This window comes from Ptychodera flava, chromosome 7, assembly GCF_041260155.1.
Source record: "Ptychodera flava strain L36383 chromosome 7, AS_Pfla_20210202, whole genome shotgun sequence".
Classification (NCBI taxonomy): domain Eukaryota; kingdom Metazoa; phylum Hemichordata; class Enteropneusta; family Ptychoderidae; genus Ptychodera; species Ptychodera flava.
This window is the reverse complement of record NC_091934.1, coordinates 21,662,262-21,683,013: the sequence shown is the minus strand read 5'-3', so window position 1 is coordinate 21,683,013 and position 20,752 is coordinate 21,662,262. Positions and strand designations below refer to the sequence as shown.

The 20,752-nt window shown below is 40.0% G+C and overlaps 1 protein-coding gene across 1 annotated transcript; it reads right to left on the bottom strand.

The window, feature by feature from the left end:
- Positions 1-9,958: 9,958 nt before the first annotated feature.
- Positions 9,959-19,733, bottom strand: LOC139137007 (eukaryotic translation initiation factor 5A-1-like). The gene is made up of 5 exons (XM_070704907.1): positions 19,329-19,733; positions 17,323-17,522; positions 16,141-16,249; positions 14,294-14,424; positions 9,959-12,526 (listed from the first exon to the last, which is right to left on the bottom strand). Exons 2-5 carry the CDS (start codon positions 17,482-17,484, stop codon positions 12,464-12,466), a joined length of 465 nt encoding a protein of 154 aa, XP_070561008.1. The 5' UTR covers positions 17,485-17,522; positions 19,329-19,733; the 3' UTR covers positions 9,959-12,463.
- Positions 19,734-20,752: the final 1,019 nt, after the last annotated feature.

Genomic DNA, 20,752 nt, shown 5'->3' with positions numbered 1-20,752 from the left:
CAACATGTAACAAGGTTTTGCAATATAGTCTGCTGCATACGTTTTGCAGGTAAGTCGTCATAACCTGTCACCTTCCTCTCATCAAGACTTGTCAACAAATTGAAAACTGCCAGTTCTGTTGTCGGATACAAAAAGAACGAATTTACTATAAGTAACTGTAATTTAATTATCGTCTGCAGCTGGTAGAGACATGCTACGTTTTTATATTACTCTTGCCAAGTAATTTATGAATGATCTTCCATGTTCTTGTGGAATTTTTACTAGAGATTGTTTGCTTGTTTCCAATAAACTATGACTCATAATAATTTCGCTTGGCAACTCTTATAACCGTTGTTAAGATATTTCTGAGTTTTTTATACTTGACCGCTACATAAACTTCGTAATTCGAATGTAACATATCAGCAAATAAAATGTGTTTCCTGTGAATTGAGTTATGATTGAGTGGGTAATCCATGGTTTTTTATTGACTTAGTCATCTTACTGACCCAGATAAAACATTCATGGTCATATCGCAAGAACTTTGGGTGCGCCCTCTAGAGAAGGAAAAGTAAGTAAAATTGAACAGTTAATTATTGTCGGGAAAGATGGCGAAGAAAGTTGTGAAAACTGTTGAGAACGATGTTCTAGTCTCGGTAATTTAGATATGTTAAGAAAATAACAAAATTGTTCACATTGCACTAAGAATTCATGAACGTGACACAATTTTAGATTTAGCAATTGTAACGATGCAGAAACCGACAAAGATGTCGATATTCACTTTGAACTCCGGGAGCTTAATATATCGATCAAAATCGATGAAAAATATCTATAATTGTTATCTTCGCAAGGCTGCAAAGTAATGGTACAGAAAACAAAGATGCTACGCGTGCCGTCGGCTCTAGTGTAAAACGTTTGGTAAAAAATCCGCTGTGTGAGTGTATACATACGTCACTTTGAGGCTGAGCCGAGGCATCGTTGTTTTGTCGTCTGCGCGGTAAGGGCTGCACCATTACACCGTGTTAGGTATGTACAGGATGTTTGCCATCATAGATTGACATATTTTTCGGGCAAAGGACAAAAACGAAAACAATTGAGAGATATATAAATTTACCATTTCCCCACTTTCCAGTCTGTTTTTTTTCCAAATGCACCAACTCTTATTTTTTTTTACAAGTTTACTATAGGGATTTATTTTCAAATAAAGTGCAACCCCACCGGAGATCAGTTGGTGCTTAACTAGTTCGACTCACCTGATATGGACGTACGGGGGCGCTCCACTCAAGAAATGTAACAGTGTTTCTGGGAATCAAAGCAGTCGTGTGTTTGCCTGCCCTATTTCTGCACCTGGCTGCGCGGTGCCCACAAGAAAACAGTACAGCGCCAGAAATGGGACAGGGAGCCAGACTAGGATATAGGAATCACACACGAGATGAGGTCCTCGAAGACAACGTTATACTTTGTGCTATGGCCAATCAACTTGTTCAGTGCCTGTGGTTGGCTCAAGACAACATAATTCGGTAGTGTAGATACAGTGGAATTAAATGTATTTCTGTCTTCGACCCCGTTTTGAAATTCGACAGGATGGATGTAAGAACTAAAATAAATTCTTCGGACATTCCATTTACAAAGACTCTGCCTCAAGTCATAACATATTGAGAGAAAGCTCGTTAAAATGTGGCGTGGCCCTGTGTAAATATCAATTTTTTGTACATTTTTTCACGATATAAAAATAAATATGATGTCGATAAGAAAGATAAGTTTATCTTATATCGACCAATCATTTGTTTCGCAATGCAGTGTTTTTTGTGTTTCGGTAAAACGGGTTGTAACACTGAAATTCTCTTCGGAGCAATAATTGTTCATACAAAATGCAAGCATATGTTATCACTAATTTTCTCTATTGCGCCCTCCCATGATTGCCCGTGGCATATTGCGTTATGGAATGTTCAAGTGCCAATGAAGTGTTGCAGATTTTTCCAACGTTCCGTAGTACTTCCCAAATGGCCGGCTGCAAACTGGAATCTCGTCAGCTGTCGGTACGGGCAAAGTAGAGCGCCTCAAACGTCGATTTTCGTGATATTTACAAAAACGTCATCGATCGATGATCGATGAATGCATCGATCCATTTCATCTTGGGATTCCTCCTGAGGGACTGGTCAGTTTCTTCAGCCTGGGGCCGTGGATCCGTTGGGAGGTTTACCCTGTTTTTGACTTTGGTGGTGGGGGTAGGGTTCACCATGTTTTTGAAATGCTCAATGGGAGGGGGGGGGGCGGGGGATCGGTGCGCTTTTGAATTCCAACACGGGCTCATACTTGCCTAAAATACATCGTGCTAGCCACGAATTGCATCATTTCTGTTCCATTTTTCGGTGCCTTTGGGCATGTAACTTTAATATGACAGAGATATCTGGATGTTTGCGAATTGAAAGTCTGTTTTGCAAATCATAATACCAGCCGCGAATTGTATCATTCCGTTACAGTTTTCGGCTCGCCCTTCGAGCGCGTTACTTTAATATATCAGAAATATATATCACAGATATCTGCAAGTTGCTGTTTGCAAATTGAAAGTCTGTTTTGCAAATTGTTCTAATCATGAAATCTACACTTCATATGAAGAGCATGACGAATTCCGAGGGGGGGGGGGGGCGTTACGTAGCTACATTTTGATGTCCGCAAAAAATATCCACCGCCCTCCCCAAGCCGAAGAAACTGACCAGTCCCTAACTGAAGGATTTTTATTTTATTTTATGGGAAACGCACATTTTTTCCTTCGAGTTCCACTCGATTATTCAACTGACTATCATGGGAATCTTTGTGTTTGCAAAAATAGTCAGTACTTTTTTTGCAATTTTCGCTCTGCAGATTTATATTTTCACGTTTGGCAACTCCCCCCGCCCCCCAAGATGTAATGGTCGATCCGTGAGGTTACTTGAGTACAAGTAGTGTCCCCAGCAGTGCCCGCATATTTGGAATTGTGAAACCCATTAGCAGTGTGCGCTCGTTTTGCTTTCACCGACCGGTCTCATCAATGACCATACAGTTTCACATGTTTTTCTATTTTGCATTCAAGCATTTTCACCGCCCTGCAATAACCCCTGTTGGATTTGGCATCGCGCATGTATGTAACCCCACCCCCGTAGAAAATGGGCACAATAGCTGGAATGCCGGACAAACACCGAAAGGTCTGGGCAATCATTGTGTGTAACATGCCATGTGAATTGAGTTGAAAACTTCTTCTCCAACCCTTACTTCTTGGGGTAAACTCACTTTGTACGCCCGTGTGCATAACAAAAGATCAGTATTAACGCGACTAAGTGGGGAATACAATCCATAGGCACTACAAATCAAAGGAAACTATACGACGAATTCCAAGTTGCAGCTTGACTTAGTAGAAGTGGTGCGGTGTTGCGATAGCAATTCCATGTATTTTATTCTGTCCTGAGCCCCAGGTTAAATGTTTTATTTTCCTTCTGTGCATGAGTTATCCGTTTAAAGGGGCAGATTTTTCATCAGTTTTATCTCTAAAAGCAAATTGACTGACTGTACTCAGCTTTCAACAACCACTAATGCGAGAACCAGGGATTGAGGACTGCCCCTTTAAGGGTTATCGTTCCGGTATAAGGATTTCTGGTATATCTATATATTGGTCGTGCACACCAAGACGTTTGATGTGGTGGGATCGCGAAACCCACATTGGCAAGCAAGTATAACGACAGCGTAGGCCCTACTAGCATAGGGGTAGCCTACGTGTCCGTCCCCAGGGGTGGGTAGGTGTTTTGTTGTATTGCTAATAAAGGTTTATTCTACCAAACTTTGGTGTTTTGGTCTTGCACTGCCCTTGACAATCTTGCGTAAACGTTTTATCAGCATGCTGCATCTATTATCTGACCAGTTTGATTGCCTAATTCGCCAAAGCAAGCAAGGTAGTAATTTAGTCTATTATCTGATGAGTTTGAGTGCCTAAAGGGAGTTTACACGTGGGAGTTAAAGTCCGGAGTAGACACCGGAATAAATATAAACCTGTGTCAGTTAGACGTGTGAACAGACAACACCGAACTAACAATGAACTAAATTAATTCGGTGTCAGAGGGCTGGGCCAGGTTCGGTGCTCCTACTAAACAATGGCCTATTTACACGTGTGACCAGAACACCGAACTATTAAACGCCGAACTATATCCTGTCTTCGGTTCGGTCATTACCACAATGGACGGTGTTCAAGTAAGAAGCTCTCGCGATCGCGGCAACAATGGTCACAGGAAGAGATCAGGCTACTAATTTCAATCTGGAGAGACGAAAACGTCATCCGTATGATGGACGGCACGTCGAGGGATCGGCAAGTGTATGAAGACGTCGCTGCCAAGGCCAGGGAGAAGGACTCGAGAGGACAGCGGAACAATGCCACAACAAAATCAAACGGTTGCGAGCTCAGTTCAAGTCCGTGTCCGACAACAACCGTCATAATGGCAGAGCTAGAAAAACGATGCCATTTTACGATGAGTTGTTAGTAAAGGGAGAGCAACGGATAGTAAAGGGAAAGCAACTCCACACATCGTTCATATTTGGGTTGTTTGCGTTTTGTGTATGATATTGTGTATAATATAAGTGTACATCATGTTGGCTGTTTTATGTAAAATGTCGCTTAGCCATGGCGGGTACGATATAGTGGGAATAGAAACCGTATGTCGCCTGTATACGGTAGTATGGTTACAGAAAGTATCCGATGAAGTCTGGCGCTTATAAGTGTGTCGCCTATATTTCTGTTCCATCTATATGCGATTATTGGTTGGTTTTGGAACAGTTTTTTTAGTGTTTCGTCTTTTTCAAGTTCACTCCAGTTTTATGTCAGGGCCTTCTTGATTTTTGTCGTGTCGATGTACGGGCTATACGTTGTTATGAAGACTATTGTATTGTTGGTGGCGTTATTGGTTTCTTTTTGTTGTTCAAGCAGTCTTTTCCTGCTTTTATGATCTGTCTCTCTGATAATGCGTTCTATTTCATTTTTTTATATTGTCGATCTTGTAATTTTTCACTAATTTTTTTTCACTAAATTGTGTGACTTTCTGTGTAAAATCGGTTTCGTTGTTACGTGTTCTGATGTATGGTAATGTTTCACCTTTGATCAGACCGTTGAATGTTGCTGCCAGATGGCATGAGTTTCTTTGTAAGAACTGGAAAATATCTGTTGTTGTACCGACGACCTTTGTAGATAGTCAGGTCTAAATATGTGATTTCTTGAGAGGAGCTTTCAAACGAAAATTTGAAAGTAGGACGCATTTTGTTGATGTTTGATATGAATTCATTGAGTTCGTGTTGTGTTCCGATGAAAATCAGAAAAACATCGTCCCTGAACCTCAGCCAGGTCGGTATTTGTTGTTTGCGTTTCAGTATTATTCTCATTTCTGTCTCGTGAAATGAAGGCCTAATATCTGCTATTTCTGGCGAACAACCCATCGAGATTATTTCCGTATAAGAGCATCCCCATATTTGCCGGTAGAATTCATCGTTGAATTCAAATGTGTTGTTTATTAAGATTATTTCTAGCAGAGCTATCATGTATTTCGTTGTTGGTTACTTGATTATGTAATTGTTTCATGATCTTTCCTGATTTAATGCTCTGCCAACTGATTCAATTGCCTCATAATGTGGTGTATTCGTGTTCATGGAAATCCAGTTTTACTGGTGTCGCATTGGCCGGAACTTGATTGTCTCAATTTTCCGTATTACCAAAGTAGGCAAGTATAAATTACTAATCTGTGGACGCTGTCACCAGATTATCACCGGATTAACTTTGACAAAGTCAACAACGAACGCACCAGCAAGTTATAACTGAAGGCTTCTGTTACCGCACCAGCTCGGTCCCGGCTTTTCCTGGAAATTTGACTATTGAAATGTACCAGATGTCTCGATAGAGGATTTGAAGGCCCAGGGCTTTTATATAAAAATAATATGCATTGAGCTTTGTGACTGTAACAAATGTCTATATCGCTAGACAAAAACCCATATGGCCGATAGTGGAAAGTTATTATTGTCAAATGTAAATGCTCTCTGGTGGTTATACAGTACTCTTTTAATATTCTCTGTATCCATACGAACAATCTTCTGCATTTACAGTGCTTTGAGAAATATGAAGAATTCTAATCTAGGGAATGGGCCAGAAGATAAAATGGTGGGTAGACACGGAAAAAAGCGTATTTTCAGAGGGCTCAGATTTGTTCTCTCCATGCGGATCATACAAATATCACACTGCATAGATGTAAATATACTTACACCCTGTGAGCTTATGGGATCCGTCGGCGCATGTCGTTGCAAAAACTTGACAAAATATTTTCTCCGCAGTTCCCCTCCTCCCAGCCATTAATTGTACTGGTTGACGGAGGATGTCTGCAGGTATTGTATTGATCATTGTCAGAATTTGTTTCCTCAGTCGACACCCATTTTCTCAGACGGTACTTCACTATCTTACGCGAAGGGATCATTGCTTACTTCAGCTGTCTTTGTTTCCCTTTGTTTTGATCACTTCAGTATTATTTGTCGATATGTTTATGTATTACTGCTATGGACACATCGTCTGAAATAAACTTACAACATAGACAACAACAACAACAACAACAATTTCTCACCCAAATACAGTGTAGTTTTTGTCTTACCGATATCACAAGCGCACTTTCGAAAAAATACTAGTTTTTTGCGCAATGTTGGACATCTGCACCGGGAAAATGGGGGGGGGGGGAATTCAGTGCAATGTCACGACTTTATACTTCTACGATCCATCGCACATTTCCTGATGGTTTACGATTGGAAACTGATATGAATGTTGACTATGAAGATCAAGGTCCAAGCCATGGGGCGTCATAGAGCAAAACGCTTTTTTTGATTTTGGCGCTACATAAACTTTGCTGATTGATTGATTGATTGACTTATAAAGTGATATGAAATATGGGGGTTGGTGCTTTCAGTGGTGCTATCACTCTTTCCCGAAATAATCCCTCATAAAGTTCGTCTTTATATTGTAATCTAAAAAAATGAACACACATATTTTAAGGCTCGTGAATCGTTTTTAACTTGTTATTAATAATCTGGTAATAAGATAGTCTATCAGAGTGGTTTGTGTAATACATCAGACGCTTACTTTTAGCTTTTCTCTTACATATAGTATAGTACTGTTCGTGTCTCATTATGGACAGTCTCGCTTCCACTGTCTATGCTATAGCACCTCTCTGGTGGTTACATGCTCAGCATAAATTATTACTATCATTTTTGTCTTCGACTTTTGCGTAGCTGTGAAGTACCTCAGAGATCCCAGGCCGGCCCCAAGTCGCCTGACTTTCTTCGGCAGCAGTTACGCGCTGGCTGGCAAGGGCGTTCACCCCATGATACACGCAACAGCCTACCACTTATCATGCTTATAGTGCGAGCGAGCGAGCTTTCACTCTATCCTGTCCTGATATTAAATGCCCATAGACTTGGAGCAAGTCTACAGAGATCCCTGTATTACCTCCTTCCAACTGCTCTACGGAATGATCTGCCGGCACGTCAGGAGAATGACCTCGTTCATAGATATGGACCGGCTGTCACAGTATTACTGTAACCACAGAATCGACTTTTTTATGGTATTTCGCTCCTCAAACATGAAGACGTGCACTTTTGCTCCAACTTTCCTCAGGCAAACTTCTAACCACCGTCTTTCAAATTCAAGAATGAAAACCAGGGGTCACTGTGAAAAGTTTAGGACTGGAGAAACAACTTACCCAAAATTTACAGATATTTGAAATTCAAAATGGCCGGGCATCCGTTTTATCTCTACGGGGGCAACTAAAATTCCACATTCTCACAAAACTAAGCCGGCCTACAATTTATTTACTCTCTAGACTTCAAAATAAGCCCCAACAAGTGGTAGATCAAAAGAATACTGTGAAAGCTTGAGAGTCTGAATATCTTTCCCCAAGACGCATTCTACCCTAAAGGTATTCGGTCACCTATTTTTTAAAAGCCAATCACAGATTTTACGCGGGTGGCCGTTTTTTAAAAAGGGCGCCCCACACGACAAACCATGGCATACTACGAAGCGTCGTCTGCATGAGCTTTCACGTATCGAATATGGAGGATTGACAGCTACAGGTGTTACGAGGTAGTACGCTAAGCCCCGCCCCTTTACCATATATGGAATATGCAAATTTACGATGACCGTGTACCTTTAAGATGCCTTCCACAGAATCCTGACACAGTTATGGTTCATCTGGTGGGTGGTTTGAAGCCAACATCGGGCTCCTCCTAGTATGACATTTAAAGGGCCATTATTTATAACTTTTGACCATTTTTTACCCCGGAAAATTCCATGTTGGGGCTATATTCGTTGCAAAATGTTGTTTTACGAAGAAAACAAACATGATTAGTGATGTTATAGCCACATAAAACTGCTAATTTTTGTCCAAACGTGTTGCCCTTCCGAGCTCGTTTGTTGACGTCTGGCATGCTCAGCGTGCTGGGGAGAACGCAGATATGATGACGCCGCGATCACGCGAGATGTACAAGTTCACCTTTATTGCGGGATCAAAACAACATTGCGTTGTGGATTGCCAGACATCTGGCTACGCAACGTGTTCGGAAAATAGACTACTACGTAATACCGGGCATAAGTAATGAATATTTATTTTTAAATTGCTGTAAATGGCTCGCGCAGGTGCAGAAGAATGCCTACTTTGGAATCCGCGTGTAAACAGAGTTTGTATTTCTGTCCGGACAAAAATTGAAATTTCGTTGTAAAATCACATGTTATTTAGTTGTCGGGCACGTAATGTTTCCGAATAATATGCGATTCTCTGTTATTTGACAGGCTATTCAACATGAGCCAGTGATCATTTCAATCAAAACTAACGGAAAAATCGCCAGAAGATACAGCTAATGGAACTTTAAGTAGAGCTCACTTTTTGGATTTTTAATTTGAGCATGTTGATGATGCATGCATTGCAAAGGGTTGATTATGGTGACTTGTTAGAACGAAAACTTGCACTCACTCACATTGACTTCAATTAACTTCTGAATGTCTTATCAAAGAAAGGAAATTTGCATAAAACAGACCAATAATAGTGACAAATAAATTCAACGCCGAAGCTGAATGCGGGGGGGGGGGCCGGGGGGGGGAGGCAGAGAGAGAGAGAGAGAGAGAGAGAGAGAGAGAGAGAGAGAGAGAGAGAGAGAGAGAGAGAGAGAGAGAGAGAGAGACTGACTTTGCAATCCAAGTGAACCAACATGAACTTTGACACAATTTGTTGAAATCTGGTTCAAGGTTGCTAATTGACAGAGAGCTAGTCCATAATTGTTCATTGACATATACCGGTACCAGTAGACAATATTTTTGAAAGAAAAATATGTATGCAATATCAATCTTGTGCTAACTGAACTTTCTACAATATGTTCTTCATCACTAGACTTGTGAGCATTCATGTCTAACCAGCAGTGTAAGGCGATTATCTGGCACTGTGAATTCAGTTTGGTTCCTTGCAGTGAGGTGACACTGGAACAATGACCATGTGGGGTCACAGTGCAGACACGGTTTGTGCTCTGAAATGATTCGCCACAAAATCAGGCAAAGTTATCCTTGTCACATACGTATGCAATACCAGTAAACTTTGCCAAGATCTGCTAACTACACATGCAATAGCACTTCCTTACACACCTGTCAACCGTGGTTGGAACAATCTGTGGGGCAATAAAGGGGGGTGGGGAAGAGGATGGGTGGGGGTCTAGATTTTGTACAATGCTTAATTTCAGTGTACCCTTCACAGAACTGCCCAGCTCTTCTGTAGAATGAAGTCAACATCTCTATATACCTTGCAGATTGACACCATTTTTGTACACAGATGTAAGATTTTGAAAATAAAATTGATGTGACAGTGAAAGCAAAAATCCTGGCCACCACTTAGGGGTTCGTCTCTCAATCAAACTGTTGCCAAACACACTGCATTGAACACACCTGGTCTCAATTGTAAAAGTTTATTTCAGACTGCAACAGTATCATTTATCAATGCAAATGTGTTTTAGAAGAGAATTGGGGACACAAAAATGTTCACCCACTTTAAACAAAGTAAATTTACAGATTTCTCAGAGAATTTGTTCCTAATTGGTAAGTGCACTACACGGGATCTAGTAGGGGTAACGCCAGGACATACAGCCTAGTTTTTTAATTCCAACTTTTTCTTGAAGTTCTTGTCCTCAACTGTACAGAATTTCAGTAAAAGGAAATGTTACAGTATCAGTCGAGACACATTCCTACATATCACAACAGCGCAGGATGACTTAAAGATCTCCTTGATGTTTTGCTGTCCAAGCGGAATGTAGTCTTTTCCAACAATGGACACAGGAAGGTTTTGAAGTCGGTACTTAACAAGGGAAGCAGCAACACAACGTATATTAGGGCTGTATGCACAAATACAGATGCAAGGACCTCTTACGCAGTATATAAATTTTAAATACGCAGCATTCACACCTCACAGCTGGTAGTGGGGATTACAAATTTACAGCTAATATCGAATCACCTACATACGCCTACTCTAGTGAAGACCCTACACTGAGAATTTTGCCTTACAATAACGGCATTATTTTTTTCTATAAGAAAAAAATCTCTTGCGATCAAAAGTTATGGTTCACATGGTCAAATGATGGTGACGCTACTTGAGGTAGTGGTGGTGCTCTGAGAAAGGACTGCACCACGGTAGCAGCTGGCTTGATAAAACCCTTTCACAACCGTGGCTTGGCCTTGGCTCATTGTTCTTTGGTGAGAATGTGGACATATGTACAGGGAAATCCAAAATACGGTGAACAGGATCAAGGCCCACATATGTATTTGCCTAACATCAGTTGAGACGTATAAAATTTCAGTTGATAATTATGAAACTTTGTGAATTTCTTGCAAAATCCCATTACCAAGAGCTGAAGAAATTTTTAACATCATTCTATGACTTTTGGTACATGCCCAGTGATAACGAATGTTGAATAACCGTACGAAAATGTAAATCGCATTTGGCAAGTTGGCCCCCTTAGTGCAATCCTTTCTCATAGCACCACAGCACTTTGAAGTGTGGAGAGACAGCGACTTTGTCGACAGTCAAACTACCCAAGTCGATGCTGGAAAACTGCCCCAGCACAGAAGTGTGGAAGAATTCAAAAGAGAAAAGAGAGGGCCAGGGAAGGTTAAGGAATTACACCTAACAACGATGCGTTAAAATAATATGTTGAAGACTGTATGTATATATTTTGCCATTGAAAATAAGAGATACATAATTAGAAAGTATGGTTTGAACAAGAAAGACCAGCATGAAAGATGGTATGAACTATATTTTTTTTTTTATAATACTCCCCCCTTTTTATGGCGATGATAAAACTGGCCCAGTAATTTTTTTGTCAAGCATGATGGAAGTTGCAATGGGAACACTATCCCAAGGTACAAGTAGTATTCTGATACAGCCTTATTGCGTACTGCCTTAACCATGCACTATTGGCTAAACATGGGGGAAAACGCCCTAAACATGGACTTCATAGCAAAATAACCACTGTTCATCGGGATTGTTTTTTTCTTCTGTTTTTTTTTTTTCCTTTTAATACAGAATAATGAACATAAACTGACAAAATAATCTGCATTAACTTCCAGATGCTAAGTTGGATTCGGGGCTATGGCTTGACAACGAGCATGAGTAAGTTCTGAAAACAAGCAACACAACGAAAAAAATGTCAAACCAATAACTGCCAAGTTTCCATCCCACGACACAGATCATTGGTGATTTCAAAATACCCTTCAGTTTTGCTACCCTGTCTCAACCCTTGTTTTTGTACCCTCTCCAAATCAAAAAGTCGCACAGACCAGATCAAGTGTTTTTGAGGGATGCAATTATTTTTTATGGCACTTCACTTAAAACCCTGTTTATGCCAGATCATCTGAACTCCCCCATTGACAAGTGGAATGATCCGGTTCCTTTTCACTAAATCGAGACGAGCATCTTCCACTTGTTAATATGGAGTACTTTCAGAGTTTCAAAACAGACTGAACTTAATGACACAAACTCTTGTAAAACATGCGGGCAGGTCACATTCGAACTTTTTCTGATTCATACTTTCATGCTCAGTTGAAATTTTCGTTGCATGTGAGGACCACACTTGAGTTGCAACACCTAGGTGCGTGCCCTCAATGAAATTGGGTAGGACACGTGAGAATAATAGACCCTGTGGTGTTTTTCACTCTGTTACACAGGGAAGGCAACTAGACATCTACCGGCGAGATGTAAACAATATATGTAAATTGACAATAAATGGAAAAAAAAGATAAAAGAAAGAAACGAAAAATAACACTGTACTGTACTGATGAAATATTTATGAAAAGACTTCAATGACTGCTGTTGTCAAGCCATAGCCAGATGTTATTTTTTGTTAGTGCATGGCTGTAGTTTTTGAAACTGGGAGACGAGGACTCCTCTTTGGATATTTTGCAACGTTATTTTGCCATCTGCTTGACACCAATTGCTGCTTCTTCATCAATAGCTGAAACTACTGTGACCTGTATGACCGCAAAAAAAAAACAGAGAATGAATTATTTAGAGTTTTAGTTTAGCAAACTGCAGCCTTAGTTTGAAAGGAGCATCTAGCCAAAGTGGCACTCTGACTGCTGCATCAGTACTCAAATACAAGTTGGCAATTCTTGAGTAAAGGGAGCAAAAACTGCCTTTACTATCTAGTTGTATGCCCTTAAAGGTATACAGTCACTTGTAATCAAAATATGCCTGTATATGGTCAAAGGGGGGTTCCTTGGTATTCAAATACCTATATGAGGGCGCTGTTTTTAAAAAGAGGCCACCCGACTAAAATCTGTGATTGGTTAGATTTTCTTTTTCCATGGTAACTGTGGCAAAATTCGAACAGGTGACAGTATACCTTTAATAGATATTATTACCTAATATTTTTATTTCTTTCAGTGAATGAAAATAAGAGTGACATGATGGCTGTGTCATCATGAGTTGAAGACGAGTTGTGACACCGAAATGTCGTCACGATATTTTCCAAGCTGAACAAATAAAAATATTTGGGAATAATATATTTATCACATGCACACGTAGTTCCTTTGGAAGATACGGGCATTATACTGGATTTTCATTTTGGGATCATTATCGTTGTCAATGAAAATATTGATTTCACTACATATAGCGTACTGTCTGGACACAGCAGTTTATCCCTCCTTGTTAAAGAGGAAACTGTACATCTATTGTAAGAAAGTATTCTCATTCATCAAATGTTCAGGTGGCAGTCAAGTAAATAGTACAAATACAAAACTATATTGAAGACAAAACACAAGGACTCAGACTTTGCCATGTAGATATCTTTTTTCAGACTCTAATGATTCTAACAGATTTGTAACAAAATCTTTACGTCAGACACAAATATCAATTGCGGAAATACAGTCTGCCAAGTTGTTTGTTTACGTTGAAGAACACATTGAGAATAGAGGCAAAATGCACCATAATGCACTGGGTCTGCGAACAGTAAACTTTAGTTTACTTTGGCAAAACACTGTAAAATGTTCACATGGGAATGAAAAAGGTGTTTGAACAATTGAAGTATGGTAGGTACAATTTTCTTCACAGTCTTATCTTATGATGGCCACAGGGGAGACTCTCTCACAGCCCCTTGTTCACTGTGCAGCTCTTTCCTCAACCATATGCTGATGCGCCCTCAACAGTCTTTCTAGCAAGCGAGGTTCACCGAGGCAGCTGGGTTATAGCGTAGCGGACATTCGGCTCGCTGAGCCGAGCTTTGCTAAACTCAACTGCTGAGGGCGGTATTATGGTCTGAGGTGAAGCCGGCAAGGGGCTGTGAGAGAGTCTATAGCCATAGGTTTATACTTGGGAGGGGCGTATCCTCTAGCAACCAAATGTTTCCTACCACGGTGCTCAATTTATGCTAATTTGTGAATTTTTATCAAACTTTGGGATGAGCAACAGATCATCTTTATTATGTGTTACTTCACAAGAAAATGAGTAGTCATGGTTTCGGCAAAATATTTTCAAACGACATGGCACAAACAGCCCATAATCTAGAGTGTTGACAGCTGTGTGAAAGTCAAATTTCTTTTTTAATAATTAGAAATTAGACATTGTCAGGGGGGATGGCTTTGTTTTGCGGATTGTAGATTTACCATCCGTCTCTTACAGATCTTGCAGTGAGTGGATAATCAGTGAAAGTCAGTATACTTGTGTTTTATCTATCACAGGCTAACACGTTCATATAATAGTCTCCAAGTTACACGCACAAGAAATTTATTAAAACTCACCATTATTGATTCGTCATTGTTGTAACGGTCAGAAATTTCCTTGCCAAGATCAGTTGTTGGAAGTTTGATATCATCACGAGTATCTCCTGAATCACTCATTAATGATAAATATCCATCGTCTGATATATCTACTAGCTGTATGGGAGAAGGGAGAAGACACATTAATCTGTCATAAGCTCAGTGACTTGGTCATTTTACTTCTCTACATCAAACTTTTTCTGACCCTTGGCCCTTAGCCTGTCAAGTTCATGTGTCACTATCAGCTCAAGTTGGTTTAAACACTGTGAGGCTTACCACGTCCCATGGTCAAGTTATTAAAACCAGTGGGGTATATCAAATCTCAAATGTTGTGTTTTGAAAAAGACGAAAACATTTGAAGGCCTCTGAAACAAAAATACTGTAAACATGCTTTTTACCAGCTTTGGCACAAATGCCAAGTCTGAAAATGTGAAACTTTTGGCTCAATACAACATTCTTCTGACTTAAAATATGGTAAATGACAGGTTTGACAGGAAAAGGAATTTATACAGAAGCCCAATGTTCCTACTACATCAGAGAACAGTCTGTTTTTAAAGGTTTGGGAGGAGAGGTACATGGTTTTTGAGATCTTAGTTGCATTCTGCTGTTCCATAAGAGAGTAAACTTGATACCCCATGGGAACTTTCCCAAAATTATCTGGGAAAGTGGACTTAATTTTCAGGATTCACTATCTCCCAGAATAAAAATACTGCTTGGCTCAGAAGAGTGATGGAAAAGTGTTTGCTGAAAGCAGGTTTAAGTTTTCTTGAACTGGTGTAAAGTATTTCTGAACTGCAAAGAGTGGAAGACATTTGAAAGAATGGCAGTCTTTCTATTAAGTTGAGATCAGTATCATGAGTGCAATTTATAGACTTCACTCATGGCTTCATTTTACCAGTGTTGCAATTTCAAAATGGCTTGACATCTTGGGGGGAAATATGATTAGATGACTTTTATGGAACAGTGAAGCAACAAAGACCTTTCTATGGTACGAGTCCTACAAATGTTGAATTCACTACAGATCAAGTGATGATTTTTTATATATGATTTTCACTTTGTTTTCAAGGAACAACATCGCTCTCTTTTCAAAAGATTTCGTTATTTTTGTTTCAGGTTTCCAACTATTCGTGTTGTTCTGCTCACAGAAACATGCTAAATTGTCAGTCGTAAGATTTCTACTCCATATAACAGAAAATGCTTTAATGACATAATTTATGGTACATAGCAGGGATTATGTCATCAGCATATTTACATGTTATGTGTACACGCAAGGTGCAAGTAGAGCTCTTTGGATTGATAATTTCAACATTGTTTAAGTAAGCAGAACAGCATTTATAACTTTTATATTGAAACAAAACCAGCTCAAATAATTTGAAAAAATAACAACTTTGCCCCTTTACGGAATGCTGTTTTAATTTGACAAGTTAAAGGTGCCCTTCTCAATCCCAGTTCTCGCATTAGCGAATGTGTCGACAGCCCATTAACAGTTTGTCATTCTTTTGTTTTCCATTGAATATTTCATCAAGTAAATAATATTTATATTAGATAAATCTGATAATTGAGTGGGGGCTTTAATGTACGGTGATTACACTGACAAATCATACAACTTCTAATGAACACTGGGCAAAATCCTTACTATGGTGGAAATCAGCACTTGACAGTGGGTGCCTCTAACAGTAAATAAATATAAACATGCCCCCAAAGATAGCAATAAATTGTACAATGTCTTGGCCCAGTATTGTGGTCTTGCATGAAACTTCTGCATTGCACTGTATGATTCTTTCAACACACATTGTGTGGAATATTTTTCTCTGGAAAAAACTGTGTACTTGCCTGGTAATCAGTACGTTTTACATGGGGTACATTCATATTGTGAGTAGATGGGCAGATGTCTTCAAACTTTTTACCTGTAAAAATATCTATTCCTACCAAATGTACCTGTAAGTGACATAAAAATACAATATTAGCGTGGGCAATTCTCACTTCCTTAAAGGTATACAGTCACCTGTAATCTAAATATGTCCATATATGGTTCCTTGGTATTTAAAAGGCCCATGTGAGGGCGGTGTTTTTAAAAAGCGGCCACCTGCTTAAAATCTGTGATTGGTTAGATTTTCTCTTTCCATGGTAACTGTGGCAAAATTGGAACGGGTGACAGTATACCTTTAAATACCTTTTGCTTTATGCTAGGGGGTCACATTGGGTGATGTTGAAATGCATTTTGGGTGAAAAGTTGACTTCTCACAACAGCAAGAGTTTGAGATGGTGATCTGACAAGTTCTTTTGAGGCAACTGCAATAGTTTTCATGGCAAATAGTTCTGTTTGTGTGTGAAACTAGCTAAACTCATGCATCTTTTCATCTTTTCCGCATTTCTGGTATAAAATCCTGTATAATATAGAAATTTACTTTTATTTTTGTAATCTTGTGTGTTTTTCCTGTAGAAATCTGCCACATTGAAAACATGGTCGACTGCCTGACTTTTATGGCTCGCTTTGTTGGCAAAATCGTATTTACGGTACAGAGAATTTCTTGAGTAAATCACAGTTCGTGTGCGAATTAAGAGAAAACACTGTGTAAATGTTTTGGTGAGTTTCAAGCCATACTTTAGTTTTCATGTCTTGGTATTCGACTGTAAACAGGGAATCTCACACCTACATCTCCTCAAGCAATCGCATCTTTGTCGGCAAAGTTTTCAGTTTATCCCATTACAAATTCTGCAGTTCTCGACCAAGCCAACTGGGGTTTTGTTAAATTTCTTGTAATGGTTCTACAAACACAACATCACAACTCTCTTGCATCAGACCTCCATCACGGAGACCCATCCATGTCACCAATTCATCCAGACAATAGCACTTTGATGATCACTGCTAAACTCACGCTTTTACAGGTAGCAGATCTTGAAAAACAACATCACTGCTCTTTGCCACGACAACTCGGACATTGAGATCTTCATATCATCTATTCACAACAGCAGTAATGCTGGTAAGTCCTACCTGTATGAAGGCTTACCTTAGCATGACCGTGCTTTCCAGTTTTTGAGGTCGACATTTCTACAATTTTACATGGGCGATTTTTTATCATGACGAAACCATTCTTGCGCAGAGAGGAGCACTGGGCTGGGTAAGTCAAGGAGGCACCGGCATCACCACTTTCAAAATCTTCATCTGCCATTGTTCCTCCTTTTTTTTATTTTATATATATATGTATAACTGAAAAAATAAAAGTTATAAGCTTAACAGGAATCCCATTGTCTATCAGACAGTGAATAGCATCACCACTTTCAATCCTTCCCCTTCATTTTATACATTGACGTGGAAATGTTATAATTTTGGTAGATGTCCAACTGTACAGCCAGCCATGCTACTTTCTTCATGTTCTTTGTTAGCATAGACATGTTTGATTAGCATTACACTAACTTCCTGCCTATGTGGCATGCAGCTCTATGTGATGATGGGCTTTGTGGAAGAGCATGTTCTCTGTAGTAGTAGTATATTGTGTGCGTGTGTGTGTTTGTGTGTGTGTGCATTTTACACTACGTCAAGTTAATTTGGGGCCTCATACATGGAGTTCTACATGCACAAAAAGTAGTGTTGATCAGTTTCTCAAGCTTAAAGCAATATCCCACATTGAATGCAGTACACACAAAAACCAGTGCTTACAAGAAATGAACAGTTGCTCATTCTAGGAGAGTTTTGGATGGTTTAGGTACTGATGCACACAAGTAACGGCTTCAGCACCAAATTTAGGTCTTAATGAAATTATTCTCAAGCTCTAAATCATTACATGAATACTAAATCATCGTATCAAGTTAGAGGGAGTATTTAGGTATCACATGTGAACTTCTGCCTGAGATGGGGAGTAGATCTTAGGTGTCATGAAATACACGGACAACATTAAACAATGATCATACATTTACGTTCAGTGGAGAAATATTATAACTTACTGGCTGATTTACATAAGATGTAAAAACAATTCTTTTTCATGAAGATTTCACTTTGTTCATATATTTACTTGCCGGCACCATTAGACCTGTCTTTATCTAACCTTCAGAGCAAACAAGTTCTCTTGGCCTTGGTGAAAAGGTGAAGTCTCAGAATAAGGATCACCAAATCCCCCCCCCACCCCCCAATATTCAAATACGGAAACAAGTCTCGGTCACCGCTGACTCAGGCTTCAAAGATGGCTTCCTCAGCCACATCACATCGTGTATCCGATGAACTCCGTATATAGTTTTAATTTTTAGTATCAAAATATTCAGTCAGGGTAATTGCTGCGATGTTGTCTACTTAAATATGTTTTGCTCTCAAGCACTCCCGAACGTACTTTGTCAATTTTATTTTGTGTTATCATATCTCAAATCGGAGAGCTCCGTGTTGGCGAAGAAGTCGGCGCCGCCACAGTGAAACACCTCGCCTGATTCACCAATTACGAATACAATAATTATAATTAATGAAGATTCTCGAGATTTTCATTGTAAGGATATGTGCGGCCGCTCAAAATACGATTAGTCGGGGAATACCGGCAGAAAGACGAGCGATATTGTAGACATGACCTCAACTGCAACTATGGCCGGCTTTCAAAGTCCGGCCTCACGACCCTACCGAACAGTAACCCACAATAAGAGAGCTCAATCGTCTTGTCTCTCAGATAAAAATATTGTCGCATCAGCAGAATATACATCCCAACATAATCGAAATGAAACCTTGTACTCATAAAGTGAACGACATAAACTATAGTGTAGAGTAAAGAAGGAATTTTGCGCCGCTTCTGGAGCTGTTGGAACGTAGTCCTATCGTATAATATTTTGCGAACATGGAAACATGGCCGACTTGGTACTCACAACTATCTCAATTGACATGAAAATCCAAATTTTTCAAAACTAAACACATCAATTAAGTCAGAATGCACCTATTCATAGCGAAACATCGCCACGTTTTGGAAACATCCAAACAAACTGTATCATTAGATCGTAATTTGGCGATATCTGCTAGTAAAATGAAAGACAGACAACTCACATGTGACTTCCCAGCGCTGGAAAAAAGAAATGGCCGATGGAGCATGCGTACCACGTTACTTGGAGCAATAGTTGTTAGAGGGGTGAGGATTTTGATTAATAGGCAAACCCTATTGCAACATGAGTTTGCTGTATTACATCGGGTCAGGACGAAGAAGAGTATTTGGCAGTAAAACGAATATCGTTCAATGATGGGCAGGAGACGGCTAATTGACTGAAACGGTATTTAATTCACAGGCGCGAAACTTCTCCCATTGTCTAGACACTGGTAAGTGGAAAAGTGTGAAGAGGTATTATCAACAATTGTGTCATTGAATGGGAAGGAAAACACACCTATCTCTGAATGGTGGCGCCCTATATGCTGCCGTACTGTACTTGCATACTGCATGCATGCATGCACTGCACTGTCTCGATCTCGTACCTGCGGTTCGTATGCATGCGTGACAACACGGCACATCGAAGGTTGGGCCATGGGTCCAGTACCAGGCAGGTCCAGTACAGTACAGAGTCAGGAAGAGCGTTGGATCGCTTCTGCATTTGACCATAGACCCTCGAGTTGGCCATCTAGTTCATATGCTCATCGATACGGCATGAATCCAATATCGGACACCCTCATGACATTGTCGCATCAGTGTAAATTGTAAAACGAACCAAGTGGATCCACGGAGGTACACTTAAAAAGAGGGAAAGAGATTTAGCCCCCCCCCCCCATTTTTTTCTCAGATAGGATACTAACCCTAACCCTAACTCTCAACCCCTCCAAAAGTTGTAAATTTTGATGTGCCTCTTTTAAATTGAAGTGATTTCCAGAGTTGGAGGCCTAAAGAAACTTGCCAAAAAGAGACTCCCCCACGGTGAAGTGATATATTTTGCCCACGTGTGAACACGTGGGCATATGTCGCAGCGATGTCTGTCTGTCTGTGTGTCTGTCTGTCTGTTGGTCCATTTTCTCAAAAACGGCTGAACGTATTTCAGTCAAATTTGGTAGACATCTTCAGAATTCAAATGGCTAGAACTGAAAAGGTTTTGGTGGGCGTGGCTTGGATATTAATGAAGTTATGAAAGTTTTAATTTTTCTGTTACGCCGCGTATGACAAGTGAAAACAATCGACTGTTTGAGGGCGCTGTGAAATGTGCTTGTCCAGGTTGGCTACAGCTGCAGCTGGATAGCTCTGGTTTCAACCACGGTCCCTCCGTGTTTCAACCTCGTATTGAACATTAAAAATATGATATTTTATTACTCATTCACTCACTATTCAAGATAAAATATCGTTTAGCAAATTAGCTTTATCCTTGGTAATTGATTGTTTCCCTCGCTGCTCGATCGCCAGAAATGAGTACATACGTTCTTAGCCCTGCGTACGATGCTGTGTGTTCCGCTACAGCTAATAGCCCCGCTCACCACAGCCCTGCAAAGGCCCGTAC